This window comes from Notamacropus eugenii, chromosome 2 (genome assembly GCF_028372415.1).
Source record: "Notamacropus eugenii isolate mMacEug1 chromosome 2, mMacEug1.pri_v2, whole genome shotgun sequence".
In the NCBI taxonomy this organism is placed as follows: domain Eukaryota; kingdom Metazoa; phylum Chordata; class Mammalia; order Diprotodontia; family Macropodidae; genus Notamacropus; species Notamacropus eugenii.
The window spans coordinates 315,043,655-315,064,547 of NC_092873.1; the positions used below are offsets into that span (position 1 = coordinate 315,043,655).

The 20,893-nt window shown below is 36.1% G+C and overlaps 1 protein-coding gene across 1 annotated transcript in view; it reads right to left on the reverse strand.

The window, feature by feature from the left end:
• Nucleotides 1–20,893, reverse strand: part of DNAH9 (dynein axonemal heavy chain 9) — a 459,447-nt gene that overhangs the window by 390,162 nt on the left and 48,392 nt on the right. The window contains exons 8-10 of the mRNA XM_072645065.1: nt 17,063–17,179; nt 15,935–16,085; nt 7,938–8,052 (exon numbers count right to left, since the gene is read on the reverse strand). Coding sequence (XP_072501166.1) covers nt 7,938–8,052; nt 15,935–16,085; nt 17,063–17,179 — 383 coding nt within the window. The remainder of the gene's footprint in view (nt 1–7,937; nt 8,053–15,934; nt 16,086–17,062; nt 17,180–20,893) is intronic.

Genomic DNA, 20,893 nt, shown 5'->3' on the forward strand with positions numbered 1-20,893 from the left:
CAACACAGGGGTTGTGAGGCTCAAATGAGAGAATAGATATAAAGAATAGATATAAAGAGAACAGATATAAAGTACTTTACAAACCTTAAAGTGATACACACATAGATTTTACATATACATACACACAACATGCTATATACATGTGTATATAACATGCATGTATATACACGTAAATGTGTGCATATATGTGTGTATGCACATGTATTTAAGGTTTGTAAAGTACTTTATAGCCATTATCTTATAGCCTCATATCCCCTGTTTATGCAATATGCTAACTTTCACAAAAAATAATATATATGTGTGTGTGTTATTATTATGTATGTATATGGAATATATGTATATATTTCACAAATATATGTACATAACTATATTTTCACATAAATGTATATATTATTGATGTATGTATGTATAAAATATTAGCCAATAGTCACCAGACTTCCATCCTGGGGATGACTTCATTCCTTGAGACTTCTACTGCACTAGTGCTGAACTCAAGTAAAGTTTATAGAGTAATACATGGGTGTGCTGTTTAATGTTTAACAACTGGATTCTCAGGGAAAAAGTATGTGCATACATGTAAGTTTAGTCTACATTATTAATGCTTTCTTAGATCTAAAAGATCAATAAAACAATAACTCAAGTCCTGATTTGTAGCAATTGCTGATTTCTGAGGTTTAAATGATTATTCCAAGCTGGACAGCTCAGTTTCTCTATACAAACATCAAGCCTCTTCCAGGATAAGCTCAGAAGATTGATTCAGCTTTGATACTCAGCCTCTCCTCAGTAACCTGTTACCTTTTCTCTCCGATTGAAAGGCTGGAAAGGGGAGCAATAAACTCTTTTCCCAAGCTCACTTTTATAGAGGACTCAATTCTCCAGCTAACTTCATTTCACTGTCAGCTGCTGTGCTTGATTCCAGCTCCACAAACATCATGTCTCCTCCTCATTAGATTTTAAGCTTTTTGAAGGCAAGAGCTGTCTTTTTCTTATTTGTAGCTCCATCACTAAGCACAGGTCCTGGAATATAGGTCTTAATAAATATTTACTATTTGACACTGAAAATTTAACAATTGCCTTGTACAAGTGAGTTAGAGCTGGTTCCTGTAACATACTCCTGTAAACAAAAGGCTTTATAGTTGATCCTGAGCAGACTCCTGCAGCTCACTAGGTAAGGGGGTGACATGGCAGATTTAAACTTCAGGAAAATAACTTTGGCATCTGAGCCAAGGATGAAGTGAAGGATTGAAAGATACGAAGTGGGGAGACTTCCTGAATACCACTGCCTTGTCCTGTCAAGAGGTAATATCTTTTGGCAGACTAAATTCTACACATATTGTAATTATTGTTTACTTGTACTATAGTTATTTTGAGTAGAATTCCTTACTTCTTCCTTTGGCTGTGTTATATTTTTTTTTGAAGAAATGGATCAATTTTCCTTGAATTCCCAACCTTGCTGGCATGTAATTGTATGTGGTGGTTTCTAATAATCAATCAATAAACATTTATTAAGCACCTACTACATGCCAGGCATTGTGTGAAAGAAGTGCTGAGGATATAAAAAGAGGTAAAGACAATCCCTGCACTTAAGAAGTTTAAAATCAAATGGTAGAGACAACATGAAAATAAATATATAAAATCAAACTTTACAAAGGATAAATAGAAAATAATTGATAGAAGGAAGGAACTACAATTAAGCAGGGTTTGGAAAAGCTTCTCATAAAATAAGGGATTTTAGTTGAGACTTGACGTCAGTCAGGGAGGTCAGTAGACAGAGCAAGGAGGAAGTGTGTTGCAGGCAGGAGGGACAGTCAGAGAAAATGCCTAGAGCTGAGTAAGAGACGGAATGTCTTGTCAGTAGAACAGCCAGGAGGCCAGTGTCACTGGATTGAAGAGGAAGGGTGTTAGAAGATTGGAAGGGTAAGAGGGAGCTAGGTTGTGAAGGGATTTGAATGCCAAACAGAGCATCTTGTGTATCTTGGAGGCAAAAGGGAGACAGTGGAGTTTACTGATTGGGAAGGGGTATGGGTCACAGTCAGGCTTGTGCTTTATTTTGGTGGCTGAATGGAAACATGGAATCAAGTAAGGAAAGAATCGAGGCAGACAGACCCAACAATAATTCTCAATAATTCCTCTCTATTGTGAATTCAGTTTTACTCTTTTTTTTTTGCCTGAATAATTTTTCTTCCTTTTTTTTGATCAGGTTGGCTAATGTTTAACATTATTTTTAGTTTCTAAAAATAGCCTAGCTTACAGTTTTTTACAACATTTTAATTTTAAAATTTCTCTATTTTCCTCCAATTTTCAAGATTTATTTCTTTTGTATTTATTATAAGGTTACAAATTTGGTTATTTTTCTACTCTATTGAATGATCAATGCATCAATCATCTTTTTCCTATTTTTGAAAAATATATTTTCAGAAATAAAGTTCTTCCTCTAAAGACTTTTTTAGTTACAACACTCAAGATTTGGTATGTTATGTCATTATTATTATTATCTTTAACATAATTATTTAATGTTTCTTGAATATATCCATTTAAATAATAAATGTTTTTCACTGATCATTATTCAACATGTTATTAATTAATATCCATTTAGGCCTGTATCAATTATACTATTTCATTTATTATTATTTTTATTGTTATGATCTATGACTATTACATTTATTACATCTAACATTTGATGATTTTTCTTCACGTTCCAATACTGATTCTTCAGATTTTTCTCTGTCATGCCACAGCATGGCCTTATCTTTTGGGTCCACTTGAAACTTTGTTTCTTTACACTCACATTTCTCTAATTTTAAAGAAATAACAGATCTTTTGCTGCTTTTTTACAGTTTTAAACTGTTCCCCAAGCAAGTGAGACATCACTCAACCTTGTTGACAAGGAATTCTAAATCTTTAAATCTATGTTTCAGATCATTTTCTCTCCCAAATGGCCCAAAATTAAAACTGAAATCTGTTTGTTCATACACATTTTAACAATATGTTTTAAAACAAAATTCTTTTTATATTGATATAAGACATCAAAATGATTAAAACAATGAAAAATATCTATATAATTTGGCAAACAATATTCTTCCTTTACACAAAAACACTTTTTTTCTTCTCTTTTCATCATTACCCGTTCCAATGGAAAGATGGATTTGACGAGAGTATAATTAGCTTCAAAATCTGTTGGATAGCTAAACTCAAAGAGTTAATGATTTAATGTCTTAGTAAAGTATGAGAAGGACCACTGGAGTTGGAGAAAACCCAGGCTAGAGTCTCAACTATTTTTCTTACTGTGTGATTTTGTGCAAATTGCTTTCTTACTCTGAGCTTGTTTCCTCATCTGTAGAATGGCAATCATACTCACACTACTTTCCTTCCCAGGCTGTTGTGAAAATTAAAGGAAATAATAGAGGTGAGAGTCTCTACAGATTGTCCCTCTGTAGAATTCTCCATTCTACAGATGAAGAAATAGATTCAGAGTGAGAAAGTGATTTGCACAAAATCACATAGTAAGAAATATAGTTGAGACTCTAGCCTGGATCTTCTCCAACTCCAGTGGTCCTTCCCATACTTTACTATGATATTAACCCATTAACTCTTTGAGTTTAGCTATCCAACAGATTTTAAAGGTAATTATATTCTCATCAAATCCATATCTTTCCAACTGTGATGTTTAAAAAGTTTGAGAGACATAATTTATGGGTAATTAGTCATTTTATTAATAATGGCAGCATTTTTCATAAAAGGTCAATGACACTGCTGAATACCAAAGACCCTCATGGCAATGGGCTCATGGTTTATATGCTCTTGGAAGAGGAGAGGTATTCCTGAGGGCAATCAACTCTGATTGGTTAAAAATTAATGAGAGAATGAATATTACAATGAGGGACTGAGAGTGACATGTCAAAGAGAAATTATCCCGATACCCAAACCACTCCCAGTCTTTGGCAAGCTATTCAAAGAATTTATCCCCACCCAAATCTGAGTGGAGCACAATGACTCCCCATCTGGGTGGGATCTGAACAACATTTTAAGAAAGTTAATCCAATCTCATGATCAGTAATGTTTTTCCAGAGATTGAACTTTTGAAATGAGGACTTTAGAAAAAGGGAGGATCTCTGGATCTCCCCAAATCATTGGCTATTAATAATCATTTCTCTCACACCTTCTCCACAGGAATAATGTGAACATCAAAAGTTGTGCTAATCTTGGTAAACTATATCCACAACATTGTCCTCATTTACTTATGTAGTAATTTTATTAAAAAAGGAAATGAGGTTAGTCTGTCTCAACCTGTTCCTGAAGAAACTATAGTTTGTTTTTTCTTACACTTCCTCCCTTTTTAGATATTTACCAACTATTTCTTTAATGAGCAACTGTGGAACCATCCAAGAAAGAAAAGCTAAGTTGAAGGCACTATAACTGTTTCCCTTCCCTTTTTTTTTGAAAATAAAGATAACATTTTCTCTTTTCCACACTCTGGTATGTCTCCTGGTTTTCATGATCTTTCAAATGTTACTGACAAGGTTAAACAATGACATCTGGTTACTTCACAACTTAAGCATGTAATTTGTCTGGTGTCTATGACTTAAATTCATCAAGGATAGCTAGATGCTTTATCACTAACTCCTTACTTATTTGGAGTATCAATTCCTTAATTAATTTCATTCTGTACTTTCAGTACAAAGATCTTTTTGTCAGAGAAAATAGAAACAGAATAAGATTGGAATATCTCTAATTTCTCTCTGTTATTATCATAGTCCCATGCACCCTAAGCAGAACTGTAGACTTTATTTGCTCCTTTTTCTTAATATAGTTAAATATATGTATATATATATATGTATATATATATAAAACTACATATAAATGTTTTTAAAAAACAAAATCCTTGATTAGTTTTTAGCATTCATGACAGTATTTTATATGACCATCTAAAAGAGCAAAAATCTCTTACATTCATTCATCCTGGTATTGTGTTCATCTTTTGTATATTTCTTTCTTAATTCTAAGTTGGTTGGTGAATTTCCTTTGTATCTACATAGTCCCTGCAGACAAATCCCATTTTCCTTTCTTGTTAGTATTATTGTCCTTTGTGTCTTCAGAATTTCACTTAGGAGCATCTCTTATCCCTCCTTGACTGATTTTTCCTATAGCATTTTAATGCATGTGATGTCACTTCTCTTTTATCTGAGCCCTTTGAAATCTACTTTTTAAATTCTAGGGTGCATGTCAAATGAGACCTAGATTTTTTTTTCTCTGTCACAGAATCTTAAAGGGAATGGTCAGTTCCCTGACTCCCCAAGGTTACCATCATATCGACCTTAGTAACCAGTAACCTTCTGTCTTAAGAATAATTAGATTCAGTATAGAATTTCCCTTTGTTTGTTGCTTTACCTTTTGAAATAGGAAGTTATCACTGTGGCAAGTAAATAAATTATTTGCTACTTTGATTCAACACAAAGAGTCCTCGCAGATGTTGGAAAAGATCCACCACCACTAGTATATTATGTCTCTGCCAAGTTTGTGATCTATTTTTTCATGTATTTCCAACTTCTTTACAGTTGGTGTGTAGTATACTTCAAAGATAAATTGGCTTCTATTTTTCACTTCAATGACTTTCACACAAATTTTCTCTATCATGCTCTTCCTCTCTGGTTCCTGGATTTCCTGACAAGGAGTTACATTACTTAAAATACAATGCTATTTCTTCCTGCCCCCTTTAACATACCTTGTTTCTTCTGAATAACATATTCATAGCCATGGTCCAATCATGACTTTCATTATATCAAGTACCAATGATGCCTCTGACTTCAAATTTATCTTCTTGTTTTTTGGACCTCTACTTCTTATTGTTCATTACCTAAACTGTGGGTGTTTGTGAGTACGTATTTGAGGATATGGATTTTACTAGCTTCATGCTTGAGTTCTTTTCTCCTGTTAACTTCTGGTATCTCAACAGTTATTCTTCTTCTTTCCTAATAGTTATTTTTTATAATATCCAACTTAGGAGATTTATATAGGTAATCTTTTCTCTTTATCATCCTTTCTAGTTTCATTTTTGCCAATAATCAAAGTCAAATTTCTTGGTCTATGAATTCACAGATTTCATTCTCATTCCTTTTTAGACAGCTGAAATAACTGCTTTTCTGTATTCTCAGGACACCTCTTCAATCCTCCATATCTATGCAAGATCCCTGACAGTAGTAGCTCAGTAATAATAGCCACCATTTTTTCAGTACTCAAAAATGTAACTCATCTGGGCCTGTTTACTGGGGGGTGAGAGAGGGAAAAGTGAATAAGTGTGTGTGTGTGTGTGTGTGTGTGTGTGTGTGTGTGTGTGTGTGTGTGTGTTACTTGAGGGAAGAAATGGTTTCAAAGAATCTGAACGTTCTGGCAGCACCGAAAAGAAACAAGCATAGATTTAAAGGAAAATTAACCCTGGCATTTGGGAGCACATATGTGAAGAAAAACAGGCCCAGTTAGCCCAACTGAGTGGCCAGCCCAACAGAGGTGTTGCAACCAACGGGAACACTGCAAGGATACCATTAAATTAGAAAGATCATTGGGACTTTACAGTATCAGAGATCTGAGTTTCTTCGGGCCTATATGTTCCCTCTATGTATGACTCACTACTAAAATACTTTACGTAATTCCCATTCTTCCCATTGATTCTATGCGTATTTGTGGGAGAAGGTGTTCCAAGTTTATAGGGGAAATTATATGCAACAATGTTCTTCTACTCCAAGTAAATGCTTTTGTTTTGAGGTAATTGTGTCTGCTGACTGCTAAAGGTAAATGCATCAATTGGAGCTTATAAGCTATTAGTTTTAGGAGTATTGACCCAGAGAGTACCTTAAATATAGGAATGACTAGTCACCTCTCCTAGGGAATCAACTTACAAATCTGTGACTGCTGAACTGAGGAAATAGCTCACAGAGAGGGTTGCATTAAAATTAAGGACCTCGTGACTACACTGATTCCTTGGCCAACTTCACCTTCTTCTTCAATTACCAGTCTAAAACGTCGTTCCTAAGCAACTATGGGCCAGATAGAAATGGTTGTGGGAGAAAAAAAAAAAAGGAGCGAAGCTAAGAAAATCCTCAGGGCTTGAATACAATTTAACTCATACTCTTCTGAAAATTGACACTATTATACAGAGGAAAGCTTGTGTTTGTCCTTCATTCTCGAAGGGGACTATGACATCAAGATGATGACATGACTTAGTTGACTTTTATTTGAGTGAGGGAGGGTCTGTGCAAGGTCATCAACCTCACTTTCTTCTTCTGAGCCATCTGGGTCTGGTGGCCTGATATTCATCAGGATGACTGGAGATGGCCCAGGATGCAATGTGACACCATGGCCCTTTCAGGCTAAGGTTTTATCACAATCTTACTTTGAGTGAGAAATACCCATTCAATGAATAGGCTTCTTTAAGTTACTCAAGAGATGGCCCCTTTAACAAAACAAAAAAATCAAATTGGGAAGGGAGACCCTCAGGGTTCCTGGGTAAAAGAGAAACAATTACTAATTAATTATTACATCTACTCTGTGCTAGGTGAGTGGGGACTTGCTGTCCATTCTATGAGCTCCAGAGTGAATTGGGTTAAAGGCTTGATCTTTGAGCAAGAAATGTAGTCAGTAAACCCAAAGGAAATCAACTGCAAGTCATGTCATCATCTTGATGTCATGATCCTCTTTGAGAATGAAGGACAGACATAGGAAAAGAGGTCAGTGTTGATTGTATACCTATATCACCTGATCTTAAATTCATCTTCAAACAAATTTTTAAAACATAATTAATGTCTTGCCAAAGGTGAATACTGATGAAAAAGAAAAAAGAAAGATAATTTTGATATAGCGGTTGTAACACTCCCACAAAACTTGAAGTTCACAAAAAGATAATATAATATCTTTTAAAAAATGTCTTGCACTGAGGTACTCACGGGTGACTGATTTGTCTTAAGTTATTGAATGAAAGTTCAATTCGTTCCCTGAGTTCTTGAGCCCAGCAGAGACCACCAGCTACTGCTGGCATGTTCTTGTGTGATTGAGAAAACCCTAGAGAAACAAAGACAGATACAGCTTAAACCAAAGATCCAGAAACCACAAATGCTGCTCTATCACCAACAATGCATGTATGTAAATTTCACTTTTTAGTTCATTTGCTTTCCATGATTCCAAATTACCCTGGAGACAAATTGCAATGGAGAAGGCTTGAGACATTGTGCTAAAAGATAATTTAGCTTACAAGAGACAGATATGGGGCTTGTGGCTGCTTTTGTTCAGTCACTTCATTCATGTTGACCTCTTTGTGATCCCATCTGCTTCTCCAGCTCATTTTACAGATGAGGAAACTGAGGCAAGGAGGGGTAACTTGCCCTGGGTCACACAACTAGCAAACATCTGAGGTCAGATTTGAACTCAGGAAGATGAATCTTCTTGATCTTACTCCTGCCATTCTATCCACTGCACCACCTAGCTGCCCCAAAACATGGGGCTAAGAACTATCAACTTCTTCTTAAATGATGGCTTGTGTGGCATCAAGTTAAACTGAGGTATAATGATGATGAAAGACATAATGCTAAATACTTTATATACATTATTTCATATAATCTTCTCAACAGTCTTGTATGTACTCCCCATTTTATCAGAAGGGAAAATGAGACTCAGAGAGATTTGTACATGGTCAAATAAATATCAAATGTCAAAGGCAAGATTCCTCACTGTACACCTGGTGCAATTTCACCTATTCCATGCTGCCAACTCCCAATACAGCTTTATAATAAAGGAGCACAAACTAGCTTAAGGTTTTTGAAGAAATAAGACTGAGGAAACAAGAGAATTAATCATAAAAATTTTTTACTGTAACACCATAGAACTGATAATGAATTTTTCAGGCTCCTGTTGTGCCCTCCTGGCAGCTGATTTGTTGGAAGATTTGCAGAACCTAAGCAATATAGAAATATTACCATATTTCTTAAAGCCAAAACTTTTAGACTGGTACAAACCTTTGGTGGATTTAAGAGAATTAGAATGGAGTTAGTGACATTTATCAAGGGTTCACAGCATATCAAGCATAAAATGCAGACACATACGAGCATCATTTGCTCATTAAAAATATAACAACAAACTTTTAGATGCCGTCTACAACAACAAGAATACATTTATGCAAGGTTTCAAAGTTTACAAGGTACTATTCTCACGAGTCTATAAGGGAGGTTGAGTAGATATTGTAGTTTCCATTTTACATATGAGGAAACTGAGGTTTGGAGAACTAAAATTATTTTGCAAAGTTCCTATCGCTGGCAAGTGTTGGAGCCGGGATGTTAACCCAACTCTCCTGATTTAAGTGCTAAATTGTTCTTCCCTATGCTGATAAATAAGAAAAGGTCCATGTACTTAAGGACTAATTTAGGTAGTATAAACAAAATAGAGATATTTCAATACTATGCTAAAGTTATAGAAAAATAACGATAAGTATATGTCTAAGTTGCTGTTTTTATTGTTATTTTATAATTATAATATGGATACGTATATTGTTACATCAATACACTTTGAAATGAGAGAAATAAAGCATAATGAAAGAAATGAGATGAAAGGTCAGGTACGTCTAAGAAAATGTCAAAAGGCTTTATGAAGGGGAACTAAGCAGATATACACACAAATATGTATTTGGTCAGCTAGGTATATGAAAGGATAGAATGTTGGACTTGGAATCAGGAAGACTTGAAATCAAATCTGGCTTCAGGTACTTACTAGCTGTGTGATCCTGGAAAAGTCATTTAACCTTCGTCTATTTCTTCATCTGTAAAATGGGGATAGATAACCTACTTCACAGAGTTATTGTGAGGATCAAATGAGATGTTATATGTAAAAAAAACTTTGTAAATCTTAAAGTATTATAAGATACTGCCTATGACTTCTAAATAATAGAAGAAAGGAACAATACAGCAGTGAAGCATACTAGAGGAGAGGGAATAAAGTTTTGAAAAAGCCAAAATAAAGTTAGTAATAGTAATAAGTAACATTTATAAATAATTTTAAGGCTTGAGGTTATATATCATCTCATTTGATTTTTTCAAATAATAGTTATTAGGATGATAATAATCATATGAGTAACTCACATCTTAGTGTTCTCCCTTAGGAAGTGAGTTTCCAGATCTTTCCCTTGGCATTGGTTAAAGTTAAAAGCAAAAACAATTTAGGATTCTTTGCTTTTCAATTTCCTCTGCATTTTCATTCTTTTGCCTTATGTCTCTAAACTGTTGAGATGTCTGTGTCTTCAAAGCTGTGATATAATGTTTAGCTTAGCTCACACTGGCCTTGCTGTTTCTCAGATATTATAATCCATCTCCCCACTTTGACTCTTGACACTGGTTTACCCAATGTTTGGAATGCTCTCCTTCCTCAGCTCTACCTCCTGACTTTCTTGGGCTCAAGTACTAGCTAAAATCTCTCCCTCTATAGGAAACCTTTTCTGAGTTCCCTAATTCTAATGCTTTTCCTCTTCTGATTTGATTATTTCTGATTTATCCACTATATATCTTGTTTTTACTCAGTTTGTGGCCCCTACTAGACTTTTCCAATCCTCATTCTCCTTGACTTCTCTGACATTATTGATCCCTTTTTTCTCCCTGGTACTCTCCTCTCTCCACATTTTCAGGACACTACTCTCTCCTGGTTCTTTTCCAGTCTATTAGACTGTTCTTTCTCAGGCTCCTTTGCTGGATCCTCTAATGCCCTGTAACCACAGGTGTCCTTCAGGGTTCTGTCCTAGGCCCTTTTTCCTTCTCACTCTTTACTGCTGCTCTTAATAATCTCATCAGCTCCTAAAGATTTAATTACCACCCTATGCAAATGATTCTCAAATCTAACTATTTTGTCCTAACCTCTCTGCTGATTTCCAATCTTGAATCTCCAACTGCCTTTCAGAGGTTTCAAACTGGATATCCAGTAGATACCTTAAACTCAATATGTCCAAAATGGAAATCATATTTCCCTGTAAATCCTTCCCCACTCCTATCTTCCTTATTACTGTGAAGGGTAACACCATCCTCCCAGTCCCTCAGACTTAAAACCATGTCAGCCTTGACTCCTTACTATCTCTCATCCCCTATATCCAGTCTATTGGCTAAGGCCTACTGATTTCACCTTTATAACATCTCTCAAATATACCTCCCCTCTCTGATACTGATACTTCTAGTGGATCTACATGCCTCAAGTCTCTCTCTGATTTAATCCATTCTACATTTAGCCACTAAGTGATTTCCCTAAAGAACAGGTCCAATCATGATACCCTTCTTCTCAATAAACTGTAGTAGCTACCTGTTGTCTCTAGGATCAATCCAAAATCCTCTGCTTGGTGTTCAGAGGCTTTATAACTTAGCTTCCTCCTACTTTCATACCTTGCTCCCTGACAGGTGCCCTTCAATCCAGTAACACAAGCATATAAGATATAAGCATTACTACCAGGGAGAGGAATAGGACTCTTAGATCTAATATCTATGCCTCAGGGGAAGAAAGCTCCTCACTCTTATGATCAAGGTAAGGCTCATAATCCTCATGATACAAAGACTTAGCTCAAGACAGAAATTTCAGTAACATATCATCTTCATCTGGTCTGAGACCTCTATTGGCTATAATGAATATCCTCCACTATCCTCTACATGTGGCCCTCTAGGTCCGCAAGTGTAGCCCTTTGACTGAATCCAAACTTCACAGAACAAATCCCTTGAATAAAAGGATTTATTCCATAAAACTTGGACTCAGTTAAAAGGGTGCACCCAAGGGCCTAGAAGGCCACATGTGACCTCAAGGCCTATAGGTTTCCCACCCTGGTCTTAGGACTTGACTTTCAGGTCTTTTCTATCTACTCTTTAGCTAAAGCATCAAAACAGAGATGTGTTTGTCTCCCATATATAAAGTGCTCCTTAATAAAGGGCCTGACTCACTTTTCTTTTTGTATTTGCAGTGTTTGGCACATAGTAAGTGCTTAGTGTTTTTTCATTTATTTACTTATTTTTCACACATTGTTTTATACTTCCTAGAGTACTTTTCAAATAACTATCTGTAATGATAAGGGAATTTGAAGATCTTCCCTGTTCCTTAATAGGCCCATGTGACCTGCTTTGGGGTTTGGTCCAGCCCATAGCCTGAGTCACGTGGAGGGGATGGTGGGAGGAGCTTGCTGACTGGGTGGAGCAGGAGGGGTGCAGCTGAGAGGGTGTGAAACAGAACTGGGAGAAAGCAGGCAGAGCAGAGCAGCTAGTGTGAGGGAGAGAGGGAGTGATTTTGCCTAAGGGAGCTTGTTTATGGAGAGGCCTGCCAGAGGGAAGGCTTGAGGATGCCCATGCTCCCTGCATTGATAATGTGTATAGATTTCTTTGTTACTTTGATAGATTTGGATTTCTGGTGTTTTAATAAATGTCTTGGTTTCATCTTTAAGGAAGAGAGTTTATGTTTTACAAATTTACCCTGGAAATACACATGCATATCCATAGTGGCTGCTGTGGGTATCTCATTGGCATTACACTATCCTACCAGCTAGGATGAATATTACTATGCTAATTATGCAGAGGAGAAAATTGAGACTCGAACAAGTGATTTGCCAAAGGTCAACACAAGCATTAGAGTCAAATCTTAGGCCTAGATTACCCCTGAGGGCAGCTAGATGGTACAATGGATAGAGCACTGGGTCTGCAGTCAGGAAAACCTGAGTTCAATCCTGACCTCAGACACTTATTAGCTGTATGATGTTGGGAAAGTCATGTAATCTCTGCTTGCCTCAGTTTCCTCATTTGTAAATGGGGATAATAATACATCCACTTCCTAGCATTGTTATGGATCACATGAAATATTTGTAAAATGCTTAGCATAGTGCCTGGCACATAGTAAGTGCTGCATAAATGCCATTATTATTATTATTGATCTGACAGACCAGCACTCTACTACATAAGTGTGAGCTCAAAGCTTCTTTGGGTTTAGTTAACTTCATCTCCATCGGAACAGCTAGAAAGGTAGAGAAGAAAATGACTTTGACCCTAAGACTTAACTTTAAATAACAAGGAGGAGGGTAGGATAGGATGTCTACTTTTCAGAAATCCAAAGCAGGAGGCATAAAAAATGCTCATTATAAACTAGAGTGAGATCTCTGAGAGAAAGATACAAGCACCTGGCCCAAGAAATTTAATTAACAAACCTGAGAATATGTTACTCTGCCCTTCTAAAGGGCTTAGTGCCTAGGAATGAGAGTCTCCTGCTTAAGATGAGAAGTCTTAATTAATGTAATGTGGAAATCAAATGAAATAATATTTGTAAAAAGCCCCCTAGCACAGTGCCTGGTATACAGTAGGTGCTACATAAATACTTCAGGGATTTAAAGATAAAAGCATGGTCTCAGCCTAATGGAATTCATTCATATGGTGGAACAAATGTAAAAAACTGTATTTCAAAACTATATGAAAAGTTAATGGAAGTTAAACTCAAAGGAAAAGCATTAACAGTGGGAAGACTCAGATGAGTTGGACTAGAAAATCCTCCAGCAGAAGGCAGAATTTAATCTTAGTCTTGAAAGAAGCCAGGGAAACCAGCAGGTGGAGGTGAGCAGAGAGAACCTTCAAGCCATGGGGGATAGCTGATGAAAAGGTGTAGAGTCAGAGGACAGTGTGTAATGTGTGAGAAACAATAAGAAGGCTAGCATTCTGGGATCCTGGAATGCAGGGAGGGTAGTAAAGTATAAGAAGAATGGAAAGGTGGAAGGGATCAGGGTATGAATGACTTTAACAGTCAAACCGAGGATCCTAAAAGGTAACAGGGGATGACTGGAGTTTACTGAGTAGGAGGAGATGGGAGTGACATGGTCAGATCTGCAATTTAGGAAAGTCACTTGGGCGACTAAGAGGAAAATGCATTTGAGTGGAGGGAGGCTTGAAGAAGAGAGGGAGACTAACCAAAAGGCAACTGAATAATTCAGATGTGAAGTGATGGGGACTACCACCAACGTGGCAGTTATATGAGTAGGAAGAAGGGAACATATATAAGAGATGGTGTAAATGTTGAGTGTGAGGAATGAGTTGAGGAAGACATTGAGGTTATGAGGCGACTGAGAGAACTGTGATACTCCCAACTGTATTAGGGAAATTCAGAATGGGAATGCTTTGTGGCAAAGAAAATTAATTCAGTCTTGGGCATGTTAATTTTGTCTAAGGGAAATCCAGTTTGAGATGTCTAAGAGCAGGGTGATGATGTGAGAGAGGTTAGGACTGGATATAGAGATCTGGGAGTCATCTGCCTAAAAATGATAACTGATTGCATGAGAAGGGATATAAAAAGAAGACGGTCCATTTATCATCTCCTGAAAGAATGCCCAAAATGAAAATTCCCAGTAATATTAGAGTCAATATCCAAAGCTTCTCCAGATCAAAGAAACAATGCTGCAAGCAGCCAGAAGGGAAGAATTCAAGTACCAAAGAACTTCAGCCAAAATCACATAAGAGTTGTCAGAAGCTATAATAAAGGACAGAAAATCATAGAACAAAACATTCCAAAAGCAAATAATAAAGGCTTACAAGCATAAATAAGTTATACCATGCTAGAAGACTGATTATAATTCTACAGAAGGAAAAATGGCATTTATAGGCGTTTTTGAAGTCTTCCTCATTGAAAGATCAGAGCTAAGCAGAAACTCTGAAATGCAAACAGAGGAATTAAGAGGCAGATAGAAATTTAAATACCTTTGAGCACTGGAAATGGATAAAATAATGATAGAAGTCTTGTATTCTATTAGTTTTAGTAATCCTGTCGAAAAAGGAAATGAGAGTACTCTAGCTGTTCATGATGAAGTCATGTAATCTTTGTAATCACCATTTATCTAAATGTTTGCCAACTTTTATTATCCATTTTAGAATTTTTTCCAAGAATTGAAATCAAGATTTTTAGAATAGAAATAGAGATTTTAGACTTTAGAATTCTAGAATAGAATTTTTAGACTCTATTCTCTTCCCCTACATTTCTTTTTAAAATTCAGGTTGGTGGAGGAATCTCCTGGGCATCTATCTCTGTCTCATCAGACAAATCGCATTTTCCTTTCTAACTTGAATTGGTTCTTCTTTGTGCAGTCAGAATTTTATTCTTGAATATCGGACATTCCTCCTAGGCTACCTACTCCTGTATAATTTAATTCCATGGTATTCTAGCTTTTTTCATGATGGTCAACCGTAGTCACCCAAATTACAACTCAACTGGAAAAATAAATAATACATCGATATTTGAATAAGCAATAAGTGATAATAATGCCACAATTCTACTTCAAAACCTGATATTTTAAGAAGATCTGAAGTGTTTGCAAGGTACATCAGGAGCTTGCATCAGAATGGAGATAAATACTTTGCAATATTTCTCTGATAATGCTATATATTCAAAGTTGCTAACTGTAACCTGTTAATTTCTTCATTAATTACTTCTATATTTATTTAAGTACAATGAACTTGGGGGCAGAGGAAGAAGATGAGGAAAAGTGGTCGGAGCTGCAATTTCTCCTTGACAGTGAGATAGATAGTCTCACTGCCAGCCCCAACATCATTGGAGTTCTAGCTACTGAGTCAGAAAAACTTTGAGCAATTGAGGAGTAGGTAAAATTCCATCTTGAAGACCATAATCATTCAGGACTTGTGACTACCCTCTCCTACTTTTCTCACAATTTTTGCTATCTCAATATATTAGCAAGGCTTTTCTTGACCAGTAGCAATGGGTATTCTACTGTTCATTGCTCAATGTGTTTCTCTCAGACATAGATATGAGCAGTTCAAGGTGCTCAGGAATTCAAACAAATGGGAAATGTTCTTGCTTTCTCCTGAGACAAGTTATAGTGATCATAACATTTCAAAGGTCTAAAAGAGATAATAGAACATTTCTCAGAATTTCTTGAAAACTAAGATCATACCAAATTCTGACTCCTCTTGGACACGCTGACAATAGATTGTTTTAATGGCATCCAGCTCACTGCTGAACATGCCGATCAGGACAGGATATTTATCAAATGCATCCATTGCTACTACTGGTCTTTCAAGCAGACTCCCAAATATCTCAAGAAGCTGCAAAAAAAAAAAAAAAAAAGGTAAAATAAGAGAAGGAAATCCAAAGAATTTGTTTAAAAAATCAGTTCCAGGAATTCTAAGACTGCAGATGAGGACTTGGAGAAAGAAGATATAGAGACTAGCCCTGAATCAAGAACTCTGCCAAAGTGTGGCATAGCTCTAAGACTCAGGAAGAGTTCTGAGGCATTCTAATCTTTCCTGAAGTGGCTAAAAATCCATGAGGTACTTAGAAATCACCATTTCCTGACCTCAACTGGAATAGAACTGTGACAAATAGCTGCTAACTAAAGTCATTCTCCTGAGGCTGTTCTCATTGAAACCCACAGGTTGGGGTGGTCGTAAAAGATCCCCAAAGTCTTCTCCGAGTACAGAAATATGGATTGGGACATTCCTTGTAGCTTTGAGCATGGCACACCAGAACCATTCATGTCCATCTGCTGTCCTATAATATAAATCAATATCACAGATTTAGAACAATTTTATTACTCAAGTATGCCAAGTTCCGTATTTTATAAATGAGGAAACTAAGGATGAGTCATTAAGTGACTTGGCCAAGTTAAGAAAAGTCATAAGTGGACTAAATTCAGCACTCTTTCCATTGCCACACTGCCTTTCATCATCATATTAAGAGTCACTGTGTCTGGATGGTGACCACAGTCTCATTATTTTTAATTTGATGGGCCATACTACCCATTGAACCAACTTAAAAGAGTTTCAAAGAAAACTTTTTTAGTCACCCTCAGAATTTTAAGAATATTTTCATACATCCAAAATAGGCTGAAATAAACTATATTTCCAGTCCAGAGGAGCCCCAATTCTGTTCTTCTCCAGGAGTCTCAGTGGGTCAATAAATCTTAACACTGCAGGAACACAATAATTACATAGATTCTCACTAACAGGGTCATTCAGGATAGCACTGCCATAGTGCACTGACCATACACAATGGGAATGGTTCCTTAGCAACAGATACATACCTTAAAAGCATGCTCTAAGCCAGCTATATCATCAAAAGCTTGGATAAAGACCATTCCTAATCTTCGGTCCAAATCTTCGACTTTCTGGTTAAATTCAGAGACAGAATTTTCAAATTCCTGAAGAGACAAAAAAGTATGCACAAAACAATAATGAAGACAATGACAGGTAACATTTATACAGCACTTTAGAGTTGGATAAGGTTTACATAACCTCATTTGATCCTCACAACAACATTGTGAAGTAGGTCCTAATAAGTTCCCATATTATAGATGGGGAAACTGAAGCTGAGAAATGTTATGGGACTTGCTTAGGGACAAAGACCTAATGAGTAGTATCTGAAGTAAATTTTGAACTAAGGTCTCCCTAACTACCTTCTTTGGCTTTATATTTGGAGTACTCTTATGCTTAAGGATTTCTTAATTTCCCCCAAACAACTGTACTATGGCATGATTTTCTTTACATATATGGTCAAATCATTCTCGTAATATTGGACAGAACTTGAAAGTAGGTGAAATTTATCTTTGGTACCCTTCCACCTCCACTTCTGTGCCCCTTCTAACACTTCTATCACACAGACCAGCATTATTATGAACATCTTATCCCTTCATCCCCACTCCCACATCCCACCCCTATGGTATCCAAGGCCTACTCTGTATATCAGTTCTTCATTTTCCAAAATTAATTTTTCGTTCTTCCCAATCAATTGAAACTGCATTCTTTCACCATAAACTACTTAAGCTAGGTCTCAAGAGAAAATCAAGGTGATTAAATTAATTCACATTAAGATGTAAATAACCAATAAGCTTCATTAAATGCATCTGGAATAAATCCATATTAGAAAGGATAACTGTTAACTCCAAATTACTGATCTCTGTCTCTTTCTTTTAACTCCCCACCATTTTCTCTATTCCAATTGTTACCATCCATCTACCTTTCCCATTGCTGCTGGATTCAATTTAACAACTTAATTTAATAAAAATTTATGAAGTTCCTTTCATGTCTTAGGTACTGTGCTCAAGTGGGGCAGCTAGGTGGTACAGGGGATAGAGCACTAGTTCAGGAGTCAGGAGGACCTGAGTTCAAATCTCACCTCAGACACTTGACATTCACTATCTATGTGACCTTGGGCAAGTCACTGAACCCCAATTGCCTCATCCTGGGTCATCTCCAGTCATCCTGATGAATATGTGGTCACTGGATTCAGATGGCTCTGGAGGAGAAGTGAGGCTGGTGACTTGCACAACCCTCCCTCACTCAAAAAAACAAAGTCAAGTGCAAGTCATGTCATTATTTCTCTGATGACATAGTCTTCTTCGGTCTCAGGTGCTAGGATTACGAAGACCAAAATAAAGAATTCCCTACTATCAAGGAGCTTACACTCTATTGAGAGAAAAAAATGTCCAAAGATAAGTAAATACAAAATATTTCATTGGATGGGAGGGGAATAATGAAGAGAGAAAAACACTGACAGTTGGGGAAAATTAAGAAAAAGCATTTAAGTTGAATCTTAAAGGGATCTAGGGATTCTCAGAAGTGAAGATGCAGAACAACATTTCAGGCATACAGAAAGGTTTATGTAAAGGAACAGAAATGGGATATGTAAATAGGGCAATAATTCTCAAACTTTTTGGTCTCAGGACACCTTTACATTTTAAACAATTATCGATCTCCCAAAGAGTTTTTGTTTATATGGATAATATCTACTGATATTTACTGTGTTATTATTTACTGTCTTTGCATTATTATGAAAATTGTTTTGACCTTGCAGACCCCACCTAACAGAACCCACAAGGCTCCCCACACCACAGTTTTAGAACCAAATGGAGGAAGAGCAAGTGGGCCAATTTTAATGGTACATAGAAAGCACGAGAAGGAGAAAAATGAAATCAGCCCAGAAAGACAAGGTTGGAGACAGGTTGCAAAGGGTTTTAAAATGCCAAACAAAGGAATCTGTATTTGATTTTAAAGATAAAAGGGAACAACTTTTGTTTATTGATCAGGGAGTTACATGGTCAGATGTGTGCTTTTAAGATGATCAATTTGGTAGGTGTGTGGAGGATGGATTATAGAATAAAGAGACAGAAGGCATGGTGACCAATTAGGAGGCTACTTTAATAGTCTGAGGTGATGAGGTCCTGTCCTAGGGTGGCAGCACTGTAAGTGGACATAAGGGGACAGATGAAAGCAATATTACTGAGGCAGGGTTAATAAGATGTTGCAACTACTTATGCATGGTGGTTGTTGAAATCATAGTATATATTAATTTCTAATGCTTCTTCATACTATGTTAGTTTATGTAAATTTTTTCATGTTTCTCTGAATTTTTATACTTATCATTTCTTAAGGCACAATAATATTCCATTATTTCCTTTCTCAGGATATATTTAACCATTCCCAAATTTCCAGTACATTGGCACTTCCAAGAGAGTGACTGTGAATATCATGGCATATATGGACCTACTTTGATCTTCTTTGGATATAAGGTAGAGTAGAAAGTGCTGCATTTGAAGTCATTTTGGAGTCTGGGTTGAAATCTTGGGCAAATCACTTAATCACTCAGGGCCTTAGCAGTTATCTTTAAAATGGAAGGCTTAGACTAGATCAGAGGTGTCAAACTTGTAGCCTCTGCACAAGGCTGAACCATATTAAAATGTAATTGGGGAATGTTTAACAAAATAGATAAAAATACCATTCAGCACAGATAATGCTAATTAGCACTGTTCTAAGTCAATATGCCACAGAGATCTATTTCTATTTGAATTTGACATCATTGGACTAGATGATCTCTGAGGTACCTTCCAGTTCTATATTTATGATTTATGAACTCACAGTTCTTTTCTTGGGAACTATTTGTTCATATTCTGTTATCACTTGACATTCTGGGATGGCTTCTTTGTCTTATATATTTTTGTTAATTCCCTCATATAGGTTCCCAAAGTGGGTGATACTGCCCCTAGGGGGCACTGAAATGACTAGGGTGGGTGGGCAGTAGTAGTTTAAGTGACAGAAATTTTTTTTAAAAAGTTAAAGGATTAAAGAAAGCAGATTTCCAGGGGGGCACTGAGTAATTTTTTTTCCTTGGAAAGGAGGTGGTAAGCCAAATAAGTTTGGGAACCTCTGCATGACTTAGATAACTGATACAAAGTCTTATCATAGATACACTTGATTTATTTTTTGCAAAAACTTTTCAATTTTGTGCTATCAAAATTATCTCTTTTAGCTTTTGTGATCTCTTGTATTTTGTTGGCTAAAATTTCTTCTGCTCACCACAGATGAGAAAAGCCCTTGATTATGTTCTCTTCTACTTTTTAAATGGTGTGATCCTTTATAAATTTGTAAATTTATAAAATTTGTAAATGTAAGTTTGTCAATTCTTTTTAAGCTTATTTTACTATGTGGCATTTTTCATTCCTGCCAAATGACTTTCCAGTTTTCCGAGAAGTTTTGTCTAACAGAAAGTTCTTCTGCATGTAGTTAATATTTTTGAGTTTACTGAACACTAGATAATTCAATTCAATCAGTTTTTATTCTTACTTTTCTGTTCTATTCCACTGATCAACTTTTCTATTTTTTAAACCAACATGAAATACTTCTGATGATTAATGCTTTATCATATAATTTGAATTCTGGAAATATTATACTCTTTTTTTCATTCTTATTTATTTTCATTATTTTCCTTGAGATTTCAGACCTTATGTTCCTTTAAATGAATTTTGTAATTATTTTGTCTAGCTCTATAAAGAAACCTCTTGGTAGTTTGACACAGCACTATATCTGTAAATTACTTTATGTATTATCATCACCTTTACGCTATTGCTACAGCACACATG